The sequence below is a fragment of the Scylla paramamosain genome, chromosome 10 (genome assembly GCF_035594125.1).
Source record: "Scylla paramamosain isolate STU-SP2022 chromosome 10, ASM3559412v1, whole genome shotgun sequence".
Taxonomy (NCBI): Eukaryota; Metazoa; Arthropoda; class Malacostraca; order Decapoda; family Portunidae; genus Scylla; species Scylla paramamosain.
The window spans coordinates 28063910-28091211 of NC_087160.1; the positions used below are offsets into that span (position 1 = coordinate 28063910).

At 36.0% G+C, this 27302-nt stretch overlaps 1 protein-coding gene and 1 long non-coding RNA gene across 7 annotated transcripts; one reads left to right on the forward strand and one right to left on the reverse strand.

The window, feature by feature from the left end:
• The first annotated feature begins 334 nt into the window (after positions 1–334).
• Positions 335–25466, forward strand: LOC135104484 (kelch-like protein 5). Of its 6 annotated transcripts, none has more exons than XM_064012014.1 (14): positions 352–429; positions 1749–1817; positions 4488–4610; positions 5963–6097; positions 6697–6863; positions 7381–7552; positions 8070–8267; positions 8464–8576; positions 11866–12020; positions 12870–13090; positions 13424–13526; positions 15629–15736; positions 18200–18360; positions 19754–25466. In XM_064012014.1, exons 2-14 carry the CDS (start codon positions 1815–1817, stop codon positions 19796–19798), a joined length of 1704 nt encoding a protein of 567 aa, XP_063868084.1. In that variant the 5' UTR covers positions 352–429; positions 1749–1814; the 3' UTR covers positions 19799–25466. The 6 variants fall into 6 exon arrangements, with proteins under 6 accessions (XP_063868081.1, XP_063868084.1, XP_063868080.1 ...); XM_064012010.1 differs by lacking the exon at positions 1749–1817 and adding an exon at positions 1157–1323 and having other exon boundaries at positions 410–429; XM_064012009.1 differs by lacking the exons at positions 352–429; positions 1749–1817 and adding exons at positions 740–974; positions 1157–1323.
• Positions 8164–15268, reverse strand: LOC135104485 (uncharacterized). The gene is made up of 3 exons (XR_010270456.1): positions 15250–15268; positions 11906–12033; positions 8164–8300 (listed from the first exon to the last, which is right to left on the reverse strand). It is a non-coding gene; the product is annotated as an uncharacterized LOC135104485 (long non-coding RNA).
• Positions 25467–27302: the final 1836 nt, after the last annotated feature.

Consider the following 27302-nt stretch of genomic DNA (forward strand, 5'->3'; position numbering starts at 1 on the left):
AATAATAATAATAGTGGCAATAATAATGATGATGATAATAATAATAATAATAATAATAATAATAATAATAATAATAATAATAATAATAATAATAATAATAATAATAATAATAATTATTATTATTATTATTATTATTATTATTATTATTATTATTATTATTATCATTATTATTATTATTATTACTATTATACAGGCATGCTGTGGATAAAGTTTCAAAAATCAATCTCGTGAAGCTTGAGATGAATGAAAAAGTAACGTTCATAATGATAATAATAATAATAATAATAATAATAATAATAATAATAATAATAAGAAGAAGAAGAAGAAGAAAAGGAAAAAGAATGACAGCAGACAGGACGCTTCCAGTACACATCTTCGCGGTCCCTAAACAGCAGCAGCAGCAACAACAACAACAACGAGATGTTTGACGTAAGTGGCACGTACTGTACATAGTACGTATACATGTGTATTTAAAAATGAATAAATAAATAAAGCTTAAGCCGTGGAAATAACCTTAACCTGCTAATCAGACTTTATTTCTCGATTACGCTGTTCAAGTCGTGACCTACACACTGAATGAATCAGCAGTGAAACTAATGAAATTCATTATTTGATTAATCTGAATCAAACCTAACCTAATCTAGCCCAAATTAGTCTTTTTCTTCTTTTTCATCCAGACGAGCAATGTATATGGTGAGTATACACCGTGAGCACTGTACTGTACAAGCTAGGCTGGCAGGGGTGGGGTTGGGGTGCCGTGGGGGTGATTGATGAGTTGCAGCAGATGCAACGGTAGCAGTAAACAGCGCGGGCGGGGCGGACGCCTCACATCTCATAGTAATCAATGGTGACAATTCTTCCTGTGACGTCATGAGAAAATTATCCGGGGGCCTTAGTAGCGTGTTTCATTCTACTTTGAGAAGGATGGGAGACAGCCTAGCAGGACAGCCGAGGCGCGGCCAGCAGAGTGTCAGGTAGAGGATGAGCCCGGTGAGGCCTTTGCCGCTGCACTGTTGTGGCTCATAGGTTATGACAAGTGTGGTGCCGGTGTTGTTATGATGGAATGTATTAGGCGCTGGAGGAGCGGCCGTGTGCCTCTGTGCCCGGCGTGTTTAATGTCTTAGTGAATAGGTTGTAACAGTGACGCTAACCACAGGGAGTGAGGCGCGGCGCTGGGCGCCCGTGGGGGGCGTGGTGTGGGCCATGCTGCGGCGGGACGCGGGGTGTCAGCGGGGGGCGGCGGGAGGCGAGGGCTTGCAGGAGTCCCAGCCCTCCACCCCCAGTGAAGACTGCAAGTTTGTTAACTCTGCTCATCCAGAATCCGTGGGTAGCCTACCTAATTGTACAGTACTGCACGAAGTTTGGTGCTTAACTGGGGGTCTGAGAAGTAATGGCAAAGTTGATATCAGCAAAGTAGAAATAAACTAATAATGAGGGCTTGTAAAAGAGAGAGAGAAAAAAAATGTCCCTAATGTAACACTTGTAAAACTAAAAAAAAAAAAAATACTGAAAATGCATTAGTTTGTATTAAAAAAAAAGAAAAAAAAAATTTATTGACATGTAATATACACACTCCCTTCATTCAAATATAAAATTCACCAATGTGAATGGCTTAATGGGCAGCAAGGATATCCAAGGCTTTCTCTCCTCACCACCAACATTCATATTCAGTTTGTCACTATACTTTTGTTTTGCCACACCCTTATGGTATTCAGGGTTCCCTTTGATTTTACCATTTCGCTTTTCAGGTTCACATCATCTCTCTCCACTTCTGCTATCACCTGGTCCACTTCCAGCTCCACTTACACAAGTAGATGGTATAATTCCTCCTATAAATCCAGGACATGATTTAATGAAACACTAAACTTCCTGTGCATATTGAATACTTGTGCAGGGTAACAAACTTACCTCTACTTCACTTTGTGCTGGTGAAATCTGAAACTTGTGATGGTGGCAGTTGCAAAATTCAAATGTGTTTGTTTGTGTTTTCCCAATAAGTGAGGTGGGGTCGTAGGGTTCTGTTTCCATATCCTGTGTTATCAAGTTTCCCCTTGAATTCATGAATGTTTCTAGCTTGAACTACTACTCAGTCAAGATTATTTCATATTTCAGTATATCTGGATGAGAAGTTGAACTTTTTATATCCATCTTGAATCTTGTCTTTATTTTTTTCTATGCTCTCATAATTCCTTAGTGTCCCACACAAACAAGTAATTTCTGTCAAATGACTCTAATCTGTTCATTGCTCTATATATCTTTATCAAGTCCCCTTTCTTGTCCTTCCTCCAAGGATGGATGGTTTAGTCTATTCAGCCTTTCCTCATGTGTCAGATCCTTCAGGCATATTACCATGTTTTTAAATTCTCTTTATATCCTGTCAATTCTTTTAATGTATTTCATCTTGTGGGGATTCCAAACTACAGTAGTATATTCTAATCTGGATTGAATTACTACCATAGTAAGTTTTTCATGTTCTTGTCATTATAATGCAATGCTACCCAGATGTTGGTAATTTATTTATGTTTTCTTGTGATTGTGTTAAAAGCTTCTCAGGGAATGTCACTTAGAATCACCACCGCAATTTAATACCTTTCCTCTTCCAATTTATTTATTTTTTTTTTCATTTTCCATTTTATAATCCAGCTTGGATGTTTAGGACCTCTCCCCATCTCCTTAACTTTATGTTATTTGGTGTTAAATACAATTTCCCACACTATGCTCTATTCATAAATTTTAGCAGTAGCTCTTGACACATCTGTGTCTCCTATCTTTCTTAACATCTTTGCATCATCAGCATAAAGGCTTCCATAGCTACTTACTTCATTTACCATGTAACTTATGTATGCCAGGAACATCAGTGGCACTAATACTGACCCCTGTGGCACTCCACTAGTTACTCCTGCCTTTGAGATATTTGATGTCTTATTACATTTATTATCTGTGTGTGTCTGGGGATGAATCTCCAAAGTATATTTTCTTTATGATTCCCAAACCTTGGGAATATTATAAAGCTATCACTGAACTGGAATTCAACAATTTTGGTGTTGCCAAACTTGGTGCAGTCTTGTACTTAAACAGAATTGGTTTATGAAATATGTGTAGTGACTTGGTTTCTTAGCATATTCTTTCTGTACCAGTTAAAAGATCTCATGTGGTCCACTTGCTGTACTTTTACTCATAGCTTTTCATTATTTATTTATTTATTTATTTATTTATTTATTTATTGCTTATTGTGAAATTACTCACTTTATGTGTATGAGATCATACATATATGAGATCATTTATATTTTCTTTTGTGAATATAAAGTGTAATTTCTCCTCAGAATTTTCACAAATCTCTCCTTCATTTGTACAACTTTATCCTTCATCTGTTATATGTTGGATTTTATCTTTCACTTTGATATTTCTGGTGATTTAGCTATAGAATGATCAAGATTGATCCTTACATTTATTTATGATATCTTTTATGACATTCCTCATGGGCTTCATTTCTTATGGGTGGTAAATGGTTTCTTTCCATTATGTTTCTTTGAGTGTGTTTCACAACATGTTCCTTTTTTTTTCTTTTCTTTCATATGCTACTTAAAACTCTTCAACTCTCCTGTTTATGTGGGATGTGTGTATCTTCTCACATTTCACAAAATTTCAAATATTAATTACCTAATTAGATTATTTTAATCTAGCATTACTTCACAGTTTGTGGCTTGAAAGTACTTTTAACTCATTGTAAATTCCTATTCTTAAAGTTGATCTGATTTATTTTGACAATTTCTTGTCCCATTTTAGTACAGCAGCCTTATCAGTCCATGTATTTAGTACTCTTCACATGTAATAGAGTCTAGGGTTTCCATTCACACTGCTCTTTTAGATGGGGTGGAATCAAAACCATTTCATCTTAACAACTCCTCTCCTCTAACTCACTTTCTTCAGCATCATTTATCCCATATTCTGATAAAACTCAGGAACTCACTGCCTGCTTCTGTATATCCTTCTTCCTATGACTTGAACTGTTTCAAGAGAGAAGTTTCAAGCCACTTTTCCTCCAATATTTGATGATTGTCTTTTTTACTTTGCTTTAGGGACTGACATTTATGGGCTTTTTTTTTTTGGCCAGTGCCACTCTTGCAGTGAAAAATAGTTTTTTTGTAAGGATGGTAATTTTTGCTCTATTTTCAATTTTATTTTATTTCCAGTAAACCATAAGTGACAGTCCATTAACTCATTTTGTTTATATAATATCATATTTATTTATAAGAAATTTTGTACTAAATTGAATAGTTTACTGTTTGAAATGAGTCTTTGAGGGCAGGGGGAGGGCAAGCAACCAGTATGAAGAAGTGTATGCTTGCTGCCTCATTTTGATACTCGGTTTAAGGCTGCTGTAGTACATATTTATTTTATTCATGTGATAGGTATAGATGGACAAGTTGCTGGTCACCCTTTACCTGTATATTAAACAACAGAAGACTCATTCATGCTCTTTGCAGGTCTTGAGTGGTCTTAATGAATTCCGCAAGAGTGGGCATTTTTGTGATGTAACGTTGTGTGTGGATGGACAAACCTTCCCTGTCCATCGCTCTGTTCTAGCTTCCTTCAGCCTTTACTTCAGGGTAAGCAGGATATAGTATTAGTTCGCATATGTGAAGCTGACTGAACACAATTTTTAGCACCTCTCAGATTGAAAACACATTTGTAGTTCATTAGTAAGTTCTTGTATAGGTTTCTGACTGTTGCAGTTATACTTTGTGGTAATGCTTTGTGATTTTTAACAGTTTTATGAGTAATGTATTATTTGTGGTGATGGATATTTCCTGTGAAGTGAAAGGATGATAGTGAAGTAAGTATACCATGTTACATTTGTCGTGATCCTTTAATTTTTCAGTGAAATGTACTGATCAGTGAGATGCAGAATGACATTTTTGCTGTAATCTCTTGAACAAGTGTGAATATACTCCATTGAATTCATGTTTGATTGCTGTGGGAATTAAAATAAAGTTGTGATCTCAAGTTGAAAATTAATTTGTAAAGCATACTCAAGTTTTACCTAAAAGCCACAAAACTGTGCTGGATCTACCTTTTTGAAGTCAGTAGTGCTGAAGACTTATTAATCTCTTATCAATTCCAAAGCATTCTCTAGGTTGCTAGCTTTGCCTGTCCTTAGTTTAAATGATGTGAAAGAGGCTTCTTCCATGGTCAAATGGTCTTCAATGGTAATCAAATAATGCTTGATTGTATTGTAAGCAGTTGTAACAAGAGGTAAACTAATCAGTTTATAATGGTAAGGTAGTTTGGTAGTCAAATGAGTTGAAGTAGGATGATGAATTTATCTGACATTGTAATACCTATGGTTGTATTGCTATTGGTCAATCTAAATTTCATGTGATACAATATATAATATCACTCCATTAATTTATTTACATCTTAAATTTAACCCAGCTGTCATATTTACAAATATAGTACTGTCATCACTCATCTTGATCCCTTAAGACCAAGATTAGAAGTCAGGAGAAAAAAATTTCTTCTATCAGTTTATCATTTATTTATTTTATTATTTATTTATTTATTTGTTTATTTATTTATTTATTATTTTTTTCTTTTTTTTCTTTTACTGCATTACTGGGCTGCAGCTAACAGACAAATTTCTATGGGAGGATAGTTGATGCCATTTATTGTTTGTTGTGAGTGTGTTTTGCGTTAGCACCTTGATTTGTGACATTTATACCTGATAAATCACAGAATGCCAGTTTTCAGCATTGTGTGAGAGATGCACATTTATCAACACCTTCACAGTACACCATATACTATAACTATGTGTCAGATATTGCTAAGACATAAGGCAATGCTTGTGAATTTATGAATGCATTTGTCATGTCTCTGCTACTCCTGTTAAGGTGTACAAGTATGTTAGTCAGATTCATAGACATATCACTACATGTGTCTTTACCCCTTTCATTCCACCCAGGCAATGTTCTTGAGCAACCTTGCTGAGTCTCAGCAGGAACACATCACTCTGAGTGGTGTGGAGGCAGGCATGGTGGCACTGCTGCTTGACTATGCATACACCTCCACCATCACCATTACTGAGGCCAATGTACAGGTGAGTGGAAAACTTACCCTCCTTCTCTTTATTCTCATGTCTTGATTTCCCTTTATTCAGTCATCCAGTGTAATGAGAGGACATTGAAGATATATATGAGTTGTGCTACGAAATAGATGATTAGAGTATCATGATTTACAGTGTTATAGGAACACTAAGAAATGATCTGAAGATGGGATAGATTTTTTAGCCATGAGAGGTGCATTTACCAGGGACTGAACCTCTGATATAGAGGTATAAAGTACAGTACCTTAGACATTGAGACCAAGTAATTGTGAAATCCTAAGATAAGTTTTTAGGCCCTTTTACTTAGGATCACAGCAGAAAAAAAAAAAAAAAAACTGAAGTAAAAGAAATAATTGCTGTGAGAGTACATATTTCTTTAGAGTTGGAAATGTATGTGTTTCTTTAGTATCAAGACAATTAGATACTATTTAGGCCTGTTTCTTTTCATCCTGAAGATCCTTAAATATGTGTTAGGTGCAGGTGCGGGTGTGTATTGAATTTACATGTATGTGTAATGTCAGTGATGGTCTGTATCATGCTTCAGATGTGATAAATAAGTGCTTCAAGAAGAAAACTTTCTTCTTTCCTCACAGGCCCTTTTGAGTGCCTCCAATTTGTTGGAGGTGGTGGCAGTGAGGGATGCTTGCTGCAGGTTCCTTGAACGCCACATTGATGCCACTAACTGTGTGGGCATCCACTGCTTTGCTGAGGCCCATGCTTGCCATGACTTAACAAAGAAGGCCAAAGCTTATACTTTAAGGTTATACCAGCTCTGCTTTTCCTGCTATTTGTAGTATTCTTTTTTTATTATCAGTGTAGATAAAATTGGGAATAATGAAGATATAGTAGGTAGTACATGAATGACCTGCCACAGGATGAGAGGCTAAAGAAACTCAATTGAGCATTGAGTTCATACCTCTCATAGCATATTTAATTTGTTTTACTGATTTAATGCACCTGTGTGCTACATGATGCACATTCCCTATCCTCTTTTTAATAATGCATAAATACCTACTTAACATAATCATGTCTCTTTTTCATGTTTTCCTTAGAGGGATTAGCTGCATCCCTATGGATGCTTGTCAGTACCACTATACTGTTTGAGAAATAATTGTATTAATAATGAATAAGTAAATTCATCCATTGGGAAAGGGATCTTGATCACCAAAATCACTTCATAGGCTATTGTATCAGCATCATTGCTTAGAAATTTCTTCTGGTCAAAGAGATGCTAAGTTGCCTTGTTACTGAGAATGTGATTTTGTATTTTCCATCAGGAACTTCACCCAAGTCATGACTGGGGAAGAGTGGCTCAGTCTGCCTATAGAGAAGGTGGTTGAGATCTTGTCATCAGATGAGCTGGAAGTGGAGAGGGAAGAGTATGTGTATGATGCTGCCACCACATGGCTCCACCACTCCTATGCCACTCGCTCCTCCATCTTTCACAAGGTAACTTTAATTTTCCTTGGAAAAACATTGGTCAAGAAGTGAACATTCATGGAGAAATAAAATAAGCATGTCTGATAGTGATGCACCATAAACACAACTGGGAAAGTCATGCAGGGCAGGATCAGTTTTTATTTTTGAAAGTGTCTTGGAATTTCTTGATGTGACTATTGAATGTGCTTGAATCTTGTCATTTGTGATTTTCTTTGATTTTTTGTCCTATTTCCTTCCAGTGTATAAGCTTATTTTTCATTTTGTCTTCATGGAGTTGATTATTTTCTGTGTTTAGCTTATCATTCATTCCTTTGTATTTATAAGATTAATTTTTCCCATATTCCAGAAAAAATGCTAATTTTCATAGCTTAAAGACTGTGTTACCTATTTTTGTAGGATTCTGAGTTGAGACTGAAGATAAATTGCATATTGTAAACAATGTTCACTGATGCTCACTGCAGGAGGGGGGATGGCTTTCAGGAGATGAATGCAGAATAGAAATATACCCTTTGCATATTCCCTGCAGATCCTGGAGTGTGTTCGGCTGGCATTGGTAAGCCCTTATTTTTTAGTGGATGTTGTGGAAGGAGAGACTGCAGTGCGGACATCCCCCGAGTGCAGAATCATTGTGGAGGAAGCTCGGCTCTACCATCTCCTTCCAGACCGCCGCCACCAACTCATCTCACCAAGGACACGCCATCGACGAAACACTAACACCACCACAGTATGAGTTCCTCCCATAATCTCTGTCCACCATCTGTTGGTAATAAATGGAGAATATGAGAAACTAAAGATAAATTTTACAAAAAATGCAATGTAATTGTTATTGACTGATCTTTTGCAAAGATAGGGAAAAGAATTACTGCAGGGTAGTAGTGTGTCTTTGTTTTCATTTGTATTAACTTGTGTTTTTGTTGGAGGTGATTGTGGCAGTGGGTGGGGAGGACAATAAACTAGTCCTTCGTTCAGTGGAATGTTTTGATCCACTCGCCCATAGCTGGAGGAGCCTCTCATGCCTTCCCTTTGCTGTCAGGTGGGTCACCAAGCTTCCCATTTTCTCCTGTTTATTGTTTAGATTAAAGAATATTATTTTTTCTTGAATAACAAAGCTTCCTTATGAAAACTGAGAGCAGGTGGGAGGAATATATTGATGCTAGAAACAAGTATGTTGAGATAATAAGAATGGAGAGAAGAAACTGTGAAAGAGATATAATAGATAAGTGTATAAATGAACCCAAACTGTTCTTTAGACATATTAATGGGAAGGTGAAAAAGAGAGGAAAGTGTATCAAGATTGAAAGTTGGAGGAAAAATCTATGAGGATGCACAGGACATGGCAGAGGTTATTAACAGTAGTTTCAGATTGGTATTTACTGTGGAAGGGGAGTTTGATGATGGAAGGGATAAGTTGGTGAGAAATATACTAAGTACAGTTCCATTCAGTTATGAGGAAATATTTAAGATGATGGAAGAACTTGATATAAATAAAGCATCTGGTCCAGATTGAGTATCAAACTGGATATTGAAGGAATGTAGAGAACAACTGGCTGATAAAATTCAGTCTAGTGGTGACCACTATCACAGGGTAGAGTACCAAAAGATTGGAAGAGAGCAAATATTACACCAATATTCAAAGGAGGAAATAAGGAAAACCCACTAAATCATAGACCAGTGTCCTTGACTAGTGTTGTAGGAAAACTATGTGAAAGAACAATAAAGGAAAGATGGATGGAACATTTGGAAAGAGATAAAGTTTTGGTAAATTGTCAATTTGAATTTAATTTAGGAGGGGAAGATAATCCTCCATGAACTTACTGTCCTTTTATTCAAGGGTAGTCGATATTATTCAGGAGGGAGACAGATAGGTGGATGGTGTCTACTTAGACTTGAAGAAAGCGTTTGATAAAGTACCACACTGAAGATTGCTATGGAAGATAAAAAATTATGGAAAAATTGGAGGAAGACTGCTGGAGTGGATGGATGATAGAGAGATGAGAACTGTAATACAAGACCAAAATTCATCTTGGCTGAAAGTAACTAGTGGTATCCCACAGCACCAATAGTTACTAGTCGGGACCGATAATGTTTGTAATATATGTGAATGACATGAATGAAGAAATAGATAGTTATATGAACTTACTTGCAGATGATGCTTAGCTGATGAGAAGGGTAGAAAATGTAAATGACTGTATGGTACTGCAAGATGATTTAAATGAGATAAAGAGATCGAGTAAATCTTGGCAAATGGAATTCAATTTAAGTAAATGTAAAGTAATGGAGTTTGGTAAGAGTAAGAAAAGAATACAATATCATTATGAGATGGATGGTGTGGAGTTATAGAAATCAAAAGAGGAAGTGGATTTGGGAGTAACAGTTACTGAAAATTTGACTCCAGACAGACACATTCATAAAATTACTGGAGAGATGATGAATTTGTTAAAAAGAGTAAGAATGGCATTCTCATATTTGGATGAAGGAATGATAAAAAAGTTTTTGATTTCCATGATAAGACCAAGATTGGAAAATGCAGCAGTGGTGTTGTCTCATACAAAGAGAAATATTATAAAATTAGAAAGAGTAAAAAGAGCAGTCACTAAGATGCTTCTGGAGTTGAGTAAGTTGACCTATGAAGAGATTAAGAATGTTGGAAATTCCTACCCTTGAAAATAGGAGAGAGAGAGGGTATTTAATAGACGTCTATAGAATGATAAGTGGTATGGAAAATGTGGACAAAGAATGTTTTATAACTTTAGACACACAGAGTACAAGGGGACACAGTAAGAAGTTGAAGAAAGTTAACTGTAGAAGAGACATCAAGAAGTATAGTTTTCCTCACAGAAGTGTGAACAAATGGAATGAACTCAGTGAAGATGTTGTCAGTGCTGTAACTGTCCATGTGTTTAAGACCAAACTGGGTAGATATAGAGATGGGATACTATGAGATTGCTCCCCTCCCATAAAACACAACTTGGTAAACACACACACACACACACACACACACACACACACACACACACACACACACACACACACACACACACACACACACACACACACACACACTGTCATGGCAGACAGAGAAGTCAGCACAAACAGGTGCTCATAAAAATCCAGCCATCTATGTCGCTGAGAGCTGCCCTAATGGAAATACAGAGGTGAGAGTTCACACTGGTTTTACTCGATGCTGTCCCGTCTTCAAAAGTGTTTTGTAGAAAGCAGTTAAATTGTTATAATGAGCGGTGAAGAGGGGGCTACTTCAGTCCCCACTATGTTGTTTACACCAATGGGGACTGTCCCGAAGGCGAGACAGAGAGACTTCTCAGGATTTGGGGGAAGAGGACTGAAGGTTTGGGGAAGCAATGATGAGAATTATCACACTGGAGACCGAAATGAAGGAAATGAAGGATAGATTTGACAAGATGGAGAAGACGATTGAAACTTTGATCACCGAGAAGGGGGTGTGGTTGAAACTTTGATCACTGAGAAGGGGGTGTGGAAAGGTGAATATGACGATCTGCATAAAAAACTAACGTTATATGAAAAGAAATCAGTGGAATATGAAGGCAAAGTGGAAGAATTACCCAAGAAATATTTAAATAGGATCACCAGGGAGACTTACAACCTACTGAGATCAGTGAAAATGGCATTCACTTGGTTAGATAAGGTAACTAGAAAACTTTGTTTCAGTGATTTGTTCAAAATTGTATGATGGACACAAAGTAGAAAATAAGGAACATTAAAAAGTAGAAAGAACAGCAACCAAGATGGTCACAAGCCTGAGAGGTGTTTCATATGAGGAAAGATTATCAAGACTGAAGCTTCCAGCATTAGAAAAAAGAAAGAGATTTTATAGCAATTTAAAGAATATAAAAGAATTGGAGAAGATTGATAGAGATAATTTGTTTGAGACTCAAGATAACTTGGCAAGAAATTGAGAGTCCCTGTTTATAGAAATGTCAGGAGCTACACTTCTGCTCAGAGAAATATTAAAGCCTTGAGCAATTTAGATGCAAAAATAGTCAATGCCAGGAGTACAGAAAAAAATTTAAAGCCAACCAGGATATTAATGGATATCTTGAAGATATGAAGACAGAACAGTATGTGCATTGCTTTTTAGTGTAAGTCAGTTATGTAAATATAAATGGGTAAATATGCCCTCCCACTTGCACTCTCTCTCTCTCTCTCTCTCTCTCTCTCTCTCTCTCTCTCTCTCTCTCTCTCTCTCTCTCTCTCTCTCTCTCTCTCTCTCTCTCTCTCTCTCTCTCTCTCTCTCTCTCTCTCTCTCTCTCTCTCTCTCTCTCATTCACTTCTTATCCCTACAGCAAACATGGATTGGTAGTGTCTGGAGAGAATGTTCTCTACCTGGCGGGAGGAGAGTTTCCTGATGGCACTGTGACTCGCTGCCTGTGTCGTTATGACCCTGTGCTGGATGAATGGCATGACTTGGCTCCCATGTCCCGGCCTAGGTCTGAATTGGGTAAGAAGTCCTGCTGTAGGACATGGATGGTGTCAGTAGAGAAAAGAGAATGTTGTCAAGATTCCAAATTGATGTTTACCTCTTAATATTTTTTAGTTTTTGTATATTGGTAACTGGTTTCTGGTTCAAGAACTTGGCAATTAAAAGAAAATAGGAAAAAAAAAAGATCTACAGGAAAACAAAATAGTAACTTGATAGAAATAGGTAAATGAAACAAGATATGAATGATTAGTTTGCAAAAACTCAAGCTGTCATATGATAAAAGTTTGTTTGTGAATGTTTTGATGTATATTCATTACATCAACCTCTCTGAATGTCATGTCCAGTTATGAAACATCATGGGAAGACTTGAAAAATTTGTCTAAATGTCTGATGAATTGTGGCTGCAATTTGAAATCATGATAGAAATCACAGGGTGAATGTGAATCCATATGCATTATAGATCAGGCCAAGATGATCACCAAGGCCACATTGGTTTTGGTTTGTGTCCCTATACTGAATTATTTTATAATTTGAATGTCATTATTACATTTGTTTTTTGTACATTTAATCCCTGGTTATAAACAGGCTAGGATAATTTTTCAGCTGGTGGATGTCCTTGAAATTCTTTTTGATAGATGATTGAGTGAGACAACTTTGCAGATAGTGAGAGGTAGTGGCTACTGAGATATTGAATGCAGTAATGTAGACACCACTTTAAAGGTTATGAATAACAATAAGCCTTTTCTTTTATTGAATGATGTAGTGTCTGCTGTTAAATTTTGGAAGTAGCAGCATGAAGATAGCACTTCAACTTCACCTGCAGTAAGTAATAATTATTTTCTTCAATCACTTGATCATTTTGTGCAGGGCTAGCAACACTGGATGGTTATGTGTATGCTGTGGGTGGATGGGATGGCTCCAACCGCCTGACTGATGTGGAGCGTTATGACCCACGTACCAATGCCTGGAGACCTGTAGCCTCCATGGAGCTTGGCCTCACTTCCCCTGCCATTGCAGCATGCCAGGGCAAACTATATGTGTGTGGAGGTGCCATTTTGGAAGACGGAGATGGCACTGAGTGTGTCCAGGTAGGTCAGTGAATGGATGTTTACATAACCAAAAAGATGAGCAACCTGCCACAATCACAGTAGGAAGGATATGTTCATGGCAAATTGATATTGGTCATATGTTCATGTCTAAATTTATCTTAATTCTGCATGAAGCTGTCATTTTTGTAGGATCTATCTGTTGATTAAGTCTGCTGATGGCAGTCTATGTAACATCAAATAATCAGTGGACTTAACCTTACCCTCATATGGTCTCTCTCTCTCTCTCTCTCTCTCTCTCTCTCTCTCTGTTTACTTTCTGTTTTCCTTTAGAGTATTTATGTGACAGCTTTTGTCTTGCCGTCTCCCCACCAGATGTATGATCCCCACACAGACACATGGGAGCAACTGCCCCACATGATCATTCCCCGCAGTGGGTCAGCAGCAGCAGTGCTCCATGGCCTTATCTACATCATTGGTGAGCCTCTTGAAGGAAGGACTAGGGTCATGCTGCTGTTCTACATTCTCCAGGGATTGGGGCAATGCATTACTTGTTCTTTGTAGGAATGAAAGGAAAGGAAAGGTTTGAGGTATGGTAATGTAGAGGAGACTATCAGAACTTTAGATTAAATTGTCTGAAGAGAAAATTTTAGTATGGATATGAAAAGGAAATAAAAAGAAATATATATATAATCTACATGAAGGACATCTGATGTAAACATGAAATAGATTTTAAGAAATAATCATATATGAAGATGGAGAACATGTAGCTTAATTTATACTGATAATTAAAAGAAATTACTTGAAAGATTCAAGATACAGTCATATTGATGAGAACCTAGTTCATGGAGATTCACTCAGTATTAACCCTAGATCACTAAACTTGTTTCCCAGTTACACTATCATTAAAATCAGGTTTTTCACTTGCATTTTGGAAAATTGAAAAACCATACCAAGTACACTCAACCCCCAGCTATCGCGAGAAATTGGTCCCTTAACATCGCCGTGATAGCTAAAAACGCGATAGCCATTGTTAAGAATACATAGGAAAAAAAAAAATTGTTCGTGGCCCGCCAGAGTAGCAACACAATTCAACATATTGGCACCTTTTTTTTTCTCTCATCTCACCATGATTTATAGATACCATTCACATTTTGGTACCTTGAAGTAGATACATACAACACACATTATGTCCAGCATTATGTCCAGCACTATCACTAGTGAGGTTCATATGTGCCTTAATGTGGTCCTTCTTAAGGTAAATACCTCTCACTGTAGACTCGTTGATGCCGAACTTAGCGCCCACTGAACTTTTACTTTGTCCACTCTCGATCAATTTCACTATCTCATATTTCACAGCATATGTAAGGTTCTTCCTCTTCTTGATTTCTTTCCCAGGCGCCGCTGTTGCCTTTCGCTGGGTCGGGTTGGGTGGTAGCGATCTCCCTGGGTGGCCAGGAGGGGGAGTAGAGGCCATTGTCCCGAGATACACGCGCGTGACCTTGAAATTCAGCACGGCACGTGCCACTCAGTCAACTGTGGCGGGAGGGACTAGAGGGATGGGGGAGCGGGAGAGTGGCTGGATAAGGAAGCGGGAGTGTGCAAGCCAATCACGGCCTAATATGTCAGTCAAATTCAGCCAATTAGCAAGCGAATCTGGCCAAGAAATATGACGTAGCTGTCACGTGAACATCCTGGACATATAACGACTCATGGGCCGCGATAGCTCCACTAGGATTCGCGTTAGCCCATTTAATGTGTTTTTTATTGTTCCCGTGATAGCTTTAGACCGCGTTAGCAAAACCCGCTATAGCTGGGGGATAAGTGTACACAGATTTATTAAAGTAGATATTAACACACTTAATTTTTTAGTATATAACTAATACCTAGACCTATTATTTATTACTTTTTCCCTTAATTACAATTTCTATTAATTATAAAAAAAATAAGTATGAAAATTGAAAAAAAAAGACAAAATTTAGAAAAAATATTAATTAAAAAAACTAAACTGCACATTTCCTTCTTCTTTTGTAGTTTTTCTTCCAGATGGATTAGCTCTACTCTCAGAGACTAATTCAGCTAAGCTAGGGTGTCAGAAACCCGATCTGTAAATAAAACGGGAGCGGTAAACTCGGGCTTAAGGCACGTGAATGGTAATTTATGGAAAAAACCAGTGCGCGCAGCAGAGAAACGTGACTCACCTTTGTCTGAGCTTGTGAAACACTGAAGGTATTGAAAAGTACAGGGCAGTTGTCACATGGGAACATCACGTGATCAGTGTGACTTCACTAGCCCCAGGTGTCTCACGCCCTAGATAGTTCTTTAGGGTTAATAGATATGATAAGAAATATAGAACATATTTGGTAGGTCTCTATTACAGCCTGTGTTCTGTATTTGTTATGTATTTGAAAGAATGGCATTATGTAGATTTCTTATTCATATAAAAGTTTAACACTAAGGAATATAGTCTCCATTCTGTATTTTTGTCAAAATTGATTGTAGTAATGTTATTGTCTGTACATTATTGTTGCATTTTGTATCATGACAATATCTCTCCATCATAACTTTTTGTTTGCACAGGAGGATGGCATGCCTCCACAGAGAACACAAACAAAGTGGAGAAGTTTGACCCGAGAACCAAGACATGGGAGACTGTGGCAAGCATGTGTGAGCGCCGCTATAGACCAGGTTTGTATTCAATGTGGTGTGTTTATCTTGTATTTTACAAAGACTGAGACAGACTCATGGGATCCCATCTCCATATCAATATTTATCCAGCCACTTAATAGAAGCATATTCTTTTCTGATGCTACCTACTCTTCTTACTTTTATAAATTTCTACATTTCTATTGGAAACTATTTTTCTTGTGTTATTCAAGCATTTCCCTTTTGTTAGATTTTAAAAAAAATAATTAATGATTTTTTTTATCTTGTGTGTATTCACATTCTCTTCCTTCTTTAACAATAGTCTCAATATTTATTTTTTATATTCTCCTCAAAAATTTGTAAATTGTTACCAAACCACTTATCATGTACCAATTCATGGAAGGTTGAGGAAGATGTTAGATGTTAATAGAGCAAGCTTCTGGCTATCAATCTCCTTTTTTTACCAACTCTACTTTACTCTGTTTATGGGAGAGGTGAGCATGCTAGACTAAAATTAGCTTTAACATCTATAAATCCACCACCACAAAACTTTAACTTTGATGCCAGTAATGTGATAAATTGCTAAAGAAATTAGCTGAAGTTAATGATAATTGCAAATGGTTAACTGTTATTTTATAAGATAGTTTGTTTTTGGCTCCAAAATCCCTAAGAACAGAGGTAGGGAGTTGCATTGAATGTTATACCTCAGATGGGAAGTTTTCAAGATGTGAAAACTATCACATCCAGCAAAAAAATAATGATTGATGATTAATCTGGATTGAACCATAGCCAACTGCCTGAGCAGTGAGCACCCAGACTAAAGTACAGTGGGATGATTATAATGATAAGGAGGTTATTACAAAGCATGTAAATGATGATATGGAATTCTTTTAAAAACAAAGATACTTTATATAATGAGATTTAATTATCTAGAGAGAGTTTGAGTAACATGAAGAGTGTAACACATCATGGCTGATGAAAGCCTCAACAGATCGAGACTTGTCATCATCTCATTCTCAATATTTTCTTAATTAAAATATTCCCACAATTTCATCCATAATAAAGAAACAGTACTTTACTTATTAAAAAGAAAAAAGTAAGAACTCAGGCCATGTACGAAGAAAAGGGTGACATACTCATGTATTTGTGGTGGGATTGACAGCAACATTTTGATTTCATTCTTGTCTGAAAAATCAGTTAGTGAAAAATATATTTTATGGTTATGGACAGAATTTTGGTAAGATTGATTTTGAAGGAAAACTGGCAAAATGTTAGTTAACATGTTTATCAAAAACAATATAAAACTAAATTAATCAATTGAATAAGCAGTATCCTCAGCTGCAGACATGACATGCACACAGTATACAGGAATAAATATGTATCATTATTTTTAGGTTTGCAACTTTCCTGGACATTCAAGTTTTATTTACTGCAATTTAGTTGTGTTTGTTGAAGACTGTTAGAGGAACAGCTGTTAGGTGAACAAGTTATTGGCAGCTAATGGATCAGCTAACAGTTTTCAAAGCCAGCAGAAAAGCTAAGCTGGTGACAGTATAGTTAGCTTTGTCAGTAGGTGTTAGTGGATTAGTGTCACTACTGCCCACCTTTGGTTCGTGCTTTGAGAATGGAATGCTCAAAACTGGCTCAAAACTGGAGCACTCAAATCCAATCCAAAGAGTGATGTAACAATGCTAGATCATCTCTCTCTCTCTCTCTCTCTCATTGTTTCATTGTTGCAAAATTTCTCTTTACATTTTTCTTAAATTAGTTATTATAGCTCTAGTATTTTGCTATGACAGTTGACATTTTTGAGTATTTTTGCTCACATTTGTAGCATATTCCATTAGTTCTGATCTTTCATAATTATTTTCTGTCTATTTCTGTTCATGTATTGAAATGTAGCTCCAGTATTTCTTAATATCATGTATGTGTCTGAATATTTTCATTGTGTGCTTTTCTTGTAGCAGACTGTCCAGTATTACTTCTCCCAGGTATTCTCTTCATGCGCCTTTGTTATCTCCATTTCCAGTCTAACATGTTCTTTTAGGTTGCTTTTAACCCTCTCTAATTTCCATTACTTGACACTTGCATACATTCAATTTATTATTTCTTGATCCATTTACATATCTTACTCAAATAATTTTGCAGGATTTTACAATAATTGACTTCTTATTTCTCATAATAGTATTCCATCTATATCTGTATGGATGTATGTATATTTATGCCTTTGTATCATGACTTGAGCTCAACTTTCATTGTCCTGTCTTTATTTTTATATGCTGATGGATTTTTCTTACATTATGACAATATCTTTTGTGCATCATCTGTTTGAATTGTATATTAGCCTGTGTAATATGCAATGTAAGACATATAGGATTGATTGGAATGCCAGTAATTTTACATATGAATCAGGTGACTCTAAACAACTTACTTTGTTATGTATTTCATAGATTGAAACAGTTGCATTAAACTGAGAAAATGTCACAGTGCTCTTTACCCTCACAGGTGTGGCTGTTGTGGATGGCAAGCTGTACATCCTTGGTGGTGAGGATGGATGGGAGCACTTCCATGACACCATTGAGTGCTACAACCCTGACACCAACACTTGGACCCATGTTGGAGAAATGCTAACAGGACGTTCTTGGCTCTCCTGTGCTCCCCTCAGGGTTAGTAGAGAGAGAAAGAGAATACTTATTCAATAAATAAAGAAAAACTCCTTCATTGAAGTTGCCATTTGCACAGTAACAGTAGATCAGTCACATAAATGAATAAAATGAATACTATAGTAAACAATACCACAAGATGTAATGATCTCATGGGCATTTCCTAGAAACATTGAGAAATTGATTTGAAGGTGGGATGATTTTGTTGTGAGAAGCTCATGCTGGGGAATAAATCTCTGACTTGAAGAGCAAACTACAGCACCTGAGACATTGGAACCATGACAAAAATGACTTGAAGAGCAAAGTACAGCACCTGAAACATTGGAACCATGACAATCATTGGGTCCCAAGCTCACTACAAATCTTTTCCATCTATTTAGATAAATTTCTTTTGTTTCAGTGACAAATGCCATTTTCTTTTTAGGCTGATCTTAAGAGAATGTGGCATAATCCTTGCCTGTACATTTTTTTTTACACCACTTGCCATCTTTTTAATGCATCTCCTGATCACATCACAAAAATAATCAAATGTATATCAAAAGGCAGGAATAATAATCCATGAGAGGCCTTTGGTGATGATCCAGTCCCTGACCTGAAGAACAGTGCTTTAGACATTGTGACCATAACAATTGCTGGATCCCAAAGTTATTTTTTGGAACAATTGGTCCTCCAGTCACAACTAAGATAATGCTGCACCTAGAGGTGGAAGCACAAGCAAAGATGATTTTCTTAAGCAGGGATTTCCTTGCTAAATTCATCCATTAGCAAATTAAAGGAAGGCTAATGTTTCTCAAGGGAATGTTTTCTGTGTAATATTGCTTTAAGTTAACAATATTTATTATTTATAAATGTTTTTATGATAATTTAGCAGTGGAAGTTATGTTGGCATATTTTTTATTAGTTTAACATTTGGTGTGTATGCCTCATCTGCAGTTTGCATATTTTGTGCTCTGCTGTGGTAATGAAAATTTCATTACTTAAAAGTATGTTCACATGCAAATTTCTTCCAAATTTGAAATATTAAAAATATTCATATGTTCTAGTCCACCTCAACTTCTGTGACAAAGTTTTATAAAGAAATAAACAAAATTGAGAGCTGTGGCAGATTTTTTCTGCCTCTTTCATGACTCATATTGGCAGGAAATGCATAGTAGATGCACATATCTTGATTCCATTTCTTTACAAAGAAAAATACCTGTAATGAAAGCATGAATAATATTCACTGACATCTAGAGGCAAACTCATTCTCACTAGTTAATAAACAGTTAATGAAGAACTAAAGTATATGTAAGTGATGGGATTACTTTACCTGTTACCCATATTTAAATTATTGTAAAAAAAAGTATACATATATGTTTATGACATTATTGACTCTGCTTTATGTGACTTCTTTCAGGTCAAGAAGGAAATTTTGGGGAACCTTGCAACTCCCATGTCTTGACATCCCCGAGCCTCCACCAACCAGGCACGTCAAGCTCTCTGGAAGTAGCCAGAGTGTGTACGTGCCAGCACTGATCTTTGTCTGGCGGGACGGAGAGCAGAAGCAACATCTGGCATGCTTGAGATCTTGTATATAGAAAAAAATAGGCCTAATATAATTTAATATGTTCAGTACTACAACTTTGAAGTGTGCAGTAATTAATACTTTTATGTAAGCCATTTACTGAAAAATTGACAAACATGACAATTCCTAAGCTTCATTTCATGCTGATATTAAAAAAAACACAATGCACAGTCTGCTTCAAATGTTTAAAAGTAAAAAAAAAAAACATTCATTACTGCCCATTATTATTACTGGTGTAAGTTTTTAGGATTCACGAGAATCTAAAGGATCTCATGGTGTATTATTGCATTAATAATAAGTAATAGCCTGTAGTAAAAACCACATGCAAACATTCCATCATCTTTACAGACTAACTACAGACAATCAGTAAGCCAATGAATTGGATAATTTTTTAATGTTGGTGTTTTTGTGATATTTTTTTACTCAAGCATTCGTGTCTCAATGTTTTTATTGTCACTGATGTGTAACCATTATAATTTTTGTTTATTTTCAGTGAGACTGAATCTAGACGTAGTACTGACTTTTTTTATGTAGATCTGACTTTTGCAAGGAGGGAGGCAAGTGCTGCTGGACAAGGTCAGTTGTGGGTTACCACCTCCCACATAGCTGGGCCCTGGTGGAGGCTCTTGCACAGCTGATAGGAAAAGGTAATATTTCTTGATGGTTGTTGTGTTCATGATATGTTTATTTACTCTACTCATACAAGGATGGGATAACAGGTAGCTCTTAAGGAACTAGTCTGTAAAATTAGCTAACATATTTACCCTCATATATATATATATATATATATATATATATATATATATATATATATATATATATATATATATATATATATATATATATATATATATATATATATATATGCATGCATGAGGCATAATGGATGTTGAAGTTTGGCTTTTGTTGGTTTAAAGATTCACTTCTGTCTTTGTAACTGGTCTACATGCATATCATGAATGATGTGGTAGTCTTGTTGAGCGAATAAGAATTTTCATTGAATTTTATGATGACAATAGGATGTCTTATTTATGTATTTATTTATTTTTTGTTATGTATTTTTTTTTTCAAACCATATGTGAAAGGTATTAAGAGTATGTCATGCTGTTCTCAGTACCATGAGTGTTAGGTTAGAGGCAGGATAATTTTTCAAGTTCAGTGTTAGTGAGAGTAGAAATAAAATTTGATATTGCTCATTTGTGAAGTTTCATACATTTATTCTATTTGTCATTTATTTTGTTTGTAGTTATGTCAGCTAGTCATGTTTCCATATTTGTGATGCTTGCATGATCTCCTTTAGCTTTCTGTTCAAGCTAGGTATAGTGGTAGTGACTAAGAGCTAAGAGCACAAAGTAGTGGATAAGTAGTGAGCAATGTTGTCAGTCCTTGCAATAATCAAAGGATATTTATTTTTTAAAGGTGGATGTGGTTGTATTGATGAACAGTATGTTGCTGTGATGATGTTTTCATGTCATGATGTTAAGGACATTTCTTGTGTTGTATGTACTCATTGTTGTATTTATTTATTTACTTATTTTTTACAGTGAATGTTTCCAGAATTATTGATGTGCCCATGGTGAAGCATTCTGAATTTCTTGCTCATACTTTTCAATGCAGCTTTTTCCATTTCATTTATGGTATAAGTTATTTGACCACATGGAAAGAGTGGCAGAAAGTGAGTCAGATAGTTGTGTAGGATAAAAGATGATAACCTCCAGCGAAATGGGACAAAATGATGGAGTATGCAAAAGAAAGGGGTAAAAGAAGAATAAGAGGATTAGAACGTAAAAGGAGGGAATAGTAGAACTGATTTTAAATGGAGTTCTGTCATGGCTGTTTTTGGGGAGGTCTTGAGAACAGGCATCAGATATAGATATAGAGGTAGATTTTATTGAGAGAGAGAGAGAGAGAGAGAGAGAGAGAGAGAGAGAGAGAGAGAGAGAGAGAGAGAGAGAGAGAGAGAGAGAGAGAGAGTTTATGCATGCAAATGTGGGATCTTGACTTTTCTTACTGAAGGTGTTGTCCCTTGTGATATGCAATTGAGGATCAGTAGCTTTTATGGAAATTGAAAGTTAGTATTTAAGTAAGTTTGTATATTTCAAGAAAGAAAAGAATGTGATTTATGCATGCCTTACTGGATTCTAAGAAACTATCTTTGAGTTTCCGTGAGAAATCAATAGTTATTTTTTAAATAGACATGGGCACTTTCCCAAAATCTCCCTAGACCCGATCCTGTAGGATAGGTTAGATTAGACTTTGACTTGCGTCAAATTCACATGCGCGCTGCTTACAGCAGGTTAGGTGTCACACCAGTCAGTTTCAGCGAAGCTTTGTTCCTTGTGCTGTAAGACTTTGGAACATGCTTGACGAGGGCACATGCACTGCGAGTGATGTGCAAAAATTCAAGTCTGCTTCGAACAAAATCTTGAAGAGTCTAGTCAATTAAACTCTGGTTGCTTTTGCAGCTATACCGGTGATAAATTATGTAACTATACCTGTGATTTTAGACCATCAAGTTTTAAGTAGTTATACTACATTTACTCGTGTTGTCTGACATATATTAAATAAGTCAGAATTGTTGATTTTTTTTGTTGAATTTTTTTGTGAGTTTTAATAATTCTCAGTTCGTTGAGGCGTTCTTTATAATTGTTTAACCTATTTTCTCCTCCTGCTCTGATTTCATCCTACTATTGTGCTAATTGCTTTTCCTTTCTTCTTTCTACAGTCAAGGTGGGTGGGGGTTGTCATCTGGCAACTTATAGCGCTTGCGCTCGTCCCACTCTGCCTTCTCCGTTATGTTTAATAATAATAATAAAAGTATCCCTATTGGGAATCTAGGGGAGGTGCCTAGGTTAGGTTAGTTTAGGTTACATTAGTATCCCCGAGAGAGGTTCCTGGGGGGCACACCCCCTCACTGGCCAAGTTAGGTTAGGATAGATTAGTATCCCCCAGCTAGGTTAGGGGGATAAGAGGATTATGGTGTAAATCTAAAAATTTACCAATTTTTTTTTATTACATATAGATATGGTCAGTCAGAATTCATGCAGTAACATCAGTCTTGCTTTGTGGCACTAGATTTGGTTGTGTATTCCGGTGACTTACTGTAGTGACACTCATTCAGTATTATAATGTAGATAATACTATGGGTACCTCTGTGAGTGGGTGATTGGTAATTGAAATCCATGCCACTGTCTAGTTAAGTTCTGGGAGGGATTATGTTAGGATACTGTGTTGGTTAACTTTGTGGGATGATATTTTTTGATAATGAATATGCTGTGGAGTAAAATGATTGTTGTTACTGTCATATTTGTTGGGTGGGAATGTAAAACGAACACAGTGATGACCAGTATTATGGTAACTTTTTATGGAAAGGCTATACTGCTGTTATAACATCTCATTTGTGTTAATACTGTTGTTATTCCAACACTAGTAGTGCATCTGGTGAAATGGCTTTAGCAGATAAGTTTTTATCCTCTGCTTTAGTTTAATGCCAGGTTTGAAAACATCTTGCATAATCTAATTGGTTCATCTTTAATTGATGGAGATTAGGTAAATGGTAAATAGTTGAAGAAACTCTGGGAAAGTAGACAGTGGTAGCCTGGATGACACAACTCTATGAAATGAGATTTTGTTCCTTTTCATGTTGCAGTGATGAAACACCTTGTACTTCATGATCATTACTCCTCACGGCCTTTATTAATTTCCCTGAATTTTAACCTTGTATTTACTTATTTATTTATTCTTTCCATTATTGTTCAGGTCAAATAATTTTGTATCATCCACACTTACACCTATTTATGTATAGGTGAACAACTGTAGACTTAACAATTAATTCCTTAGTGTGATCAGCTGGACAGTCCTTGGTTGAAAGAATTCTTTTACAGAGAAATTGACAAAAGTGTTGTAATGCCATGTAGGTATCAGTTAATTCCAAATTGTAGCCTGCAAATCCAAGTCTCCTTTTTCAGTGCCTGCAATTTGACATTAAAAAGTAACTACCAGTCTTCCTTCCCATTTTCTCAGAAGTCTAAACTTTTAGATTCAGAATTATTAGATTTTTTATTTTTTTTTTTTCCAGATTCAGAACTGTTAGATGGTACCTGTATTTTTTTAAATTAATTAATTAATTAATTTTTATGTTCAGGTACATAAAAGTTGATACGAAAATAAACATTGCACAAACATTTTCAAGTCATTCTTTGGCTTATAACAAAAACTCAATTTCAGGCACACTATTATATGGTGTATTTTTAATCAGCATATCATTTACTACCATTTACTATCCGTTGGTGAACCAAAATAAAGTTATAAAGACAAGCCAAAGAAAAGAACGTGAATATATGAAGCGGATCCAGAAAGAGAGAGAAACCCGCATTGCAAGTCGGCACTTGCCACTGCCATTCAGCACGTAACTTACGCATTCTTGAAGGTTACCCAAATGCCTCGAGGAAAAGGTTTCTCAGCCTCCCATGACATTTACCTCAGATTACAAGAGGGTGCTTGTATTCAACTGATTCCAGCCAGGGTCTTGTTATATAAACAACGAGACATGTGTTGCTGTTGCATCTGTAACTGTATGGCTTTAACCAAAATAGTGTCCATCACTAAAGTTAACAGACATGGTTACTGAAGGAGTTTCACCAGAAGAAGGAAAAGAAAAAGTTGAGAATATATATATATATATATATATATATATATATATATATATATATATATATATATATATATATATATATATATATATATATATATATATATATATATATATATATATATATATAATAAAATGAAATACATAGGTCACATGATCAAGAGCAGGAATGTCGATTGATGAGGAACAGCTGTTTGAGATCGTTTTCATCATTATTTTCGTCGCTAACTCACGCATATTTTGCTGATCATAATGGAGCAATCACTACTATAGTCTCTCTTTTGGTTTCACAGTCATAATGATAACAAGGCTCATTAAGGAATACATCGCTAAATTACAGAGTAGAATGTTTCGTAACACTATATTCTGCCGACTGTCTAATGTTACTCATGGTTATAATGTTGCCATTAATCAAGATCTTTCCATATCTGTGACTAAGAAGCACTGTTAATGAAGTACTATTGACATATTTCAACTTGCTGAGATTGCTCACAGCAATGTATCTTAACCTTTGAAAGGGTAAATAAAAAAAAAATGGAAATAGACTAATATAATAGTATAAACTAAGAGAGAGAGAGAGAGAGAGAGAGAGAGAGAGAGAGAGAGAGAGAGAGAGAGAGAGAGAGAGAGAGAGAGATTAATGTATTAAGTTGCTTCCATTTACAGCATGGGCTAGTAAACACGTTTAGAAACTAGGATAATTTCTTTGCTACTACAAGCTGTTTTTTTTTAGAAGATAGTCTGGCACTTAAAGTTATTACGACGATTGTAGACGTACGGAGAGGAAGCAAGGGGGAGAGGTTCTCCCCACTCCAAACTTGAAATATCATCACTAAACGTTGAGCAAAAGTGTGTGTATTTTGATAAATTATAAAGTCGCACGTATATGTAGAATTTCTTTTATTTAGTCCTTCCCGTACAAAAAATCCTGCGGACACAATGAGAAGCGACAACACACGGCTGAAAAACTCAAGGAAAAAAAAAAAAAGTGGCATTGCGCGATTCATGCTGCTTTCTAGCTCGCTCTGAGTTCTATCTAGGCCAGTGGTTCTTAACCTTGTTGGGGGTACTGAAGCCCGTGAGTTTCATACATGCATTAATCAAATCCTTTGTAGTTAGAAAAGTAAAACAGTGCACAAAATGAACCAAGCCTCAGGCCTGAGACTGACCGAACCCCTGAGGTTCGATCGAACCTAGGTTAAGAACCACTGATCCAGACAATATTTTATTAATTTTATTATGTAAGGGTGGCAAGATGACCAGTCTGCGGTACGCAGATTAACTGGAAATACTTGCTTTGGATATATATATATATATATATATATATATATATATATATATATATATATATATATATATATATATATATATATATATATATATATATATACACACACACACACACACACACACACACACTGGAACCTCCGTTATGGAACTTAATTCGTTTCTGAATACCGTTCGAAATCCGAAATGTTCGAAACAGAAACTATTTTCCTTATAGCAATCAATGTAAAATGAATTAATCCGTACCCAGACATCAGCCTACCCGTCTTAATGGTCTGTGACAGACGCTCCCTCACCCAAGATGGCTACTTCACAACATCTCCAGCTCACAAATTATTTATCCAGATAGGCTGTATTGAATGAAGTTAGTGACAAAGAACTCATCTGAAGATACTGTTTAGACCGTGCAGGTATTCTCTTTCTCATCAGCCTAGTGAGGGAAGCCTTACAGAGGGACATAGAGAAGAACAACCTACTCACCGCCGAAATGAAGTGATCATAACACTTAGATATTTTGTTGCTGGAAAAAAAAAAAAACTACTGGAAAATGCAATTGTGCAGTAGTGATGGCGTTGGGGGGGTCATTGAGAGAGCCACAAGAGGCTCGGAATTACTCCTGAGAGCTGAAAACTGTTTGTTTAGATCGAGGCTTTTCAACGGGATCACATTAACCTTATTTTAAAGATTGAATTATTGCCTTACACTTTGTGTTCCTAATCCAGATATATAAAAATGAAGTAAATATTTATAGAAACCATAAATTAGTTATGAATGGCAGCTTTTGCTATGTTTTTAATATTTAAAATCAAGTAACTTGTTAAAAAACCGAATTATGGTATCGCAACCGAAGCAATAACGAGCTTAAAATTATGTTCGAAAACCGATTTGTTCGGAAAAAGAGGCGTTCGGTAATTGATGTCTCACTGTGTGTGTGTGTGTGTGTGTGTGTGTGTGTATATATATATATATATATATATATATATATATATATATATATATATATATATATATATATATATATATATATATATATATATATATATATATATATATATATATATATATATATATATATATATATATATATATATATATATATATATATATATATATATATATATATATATATGAAGTATAAGATCCCACCTGCAAGAGTTGTAATCGTTCTTCCAATTAACACTTTACTTGTTTCTCCACGGTGCAGTGATGTAGCGTGTCTCGCTACAAATCTCCAGACACCGGTTAGAATCTGGGCTGGGACAGTTAGTGCATAGTTTACCCAGCTTTTCATCCTCCCTTCGTGTTGGTCAAAGAAAAAGAAAAAAAAGTACTTGAAGGAAATTTGGGTCGGAAACTGTAAAATCCGGATGTTGCAGTGGTTCTATGTCCCTTCCGGAGATTCCTTTTACATGACACCATTGGTGGCCGCCACCGGTGACCGCC

What these genes read in the sequence shown, in the direction of transcription:
- LOC135104484 (XM_064012010.1), top strand. Translation starts at nt 1,204, where the DNA reads ATGCTGCGGCGGGACGCGGGGTGTCAGCGGGGGGCGGCGGGAGGCGAG. An exon ending in ACTCTGCTCATCCAGAATCC is followed by an intron (nt 1,324 to 4,487) that starts GTGGGTAGCCTA and finishes TGCTCTTTGCAG; the next exon opens with GTCTTGAGTGGTCTTAATGA. An exon ending in TGGCCTTATCTACATCATTG is followed by an intron (nt 13,527 to 15,628) that starts GTGAGCCTCTTG and finishes TTGTTTGCACAG; the next exon opens with GAGGATGGCATGCCTCCACA.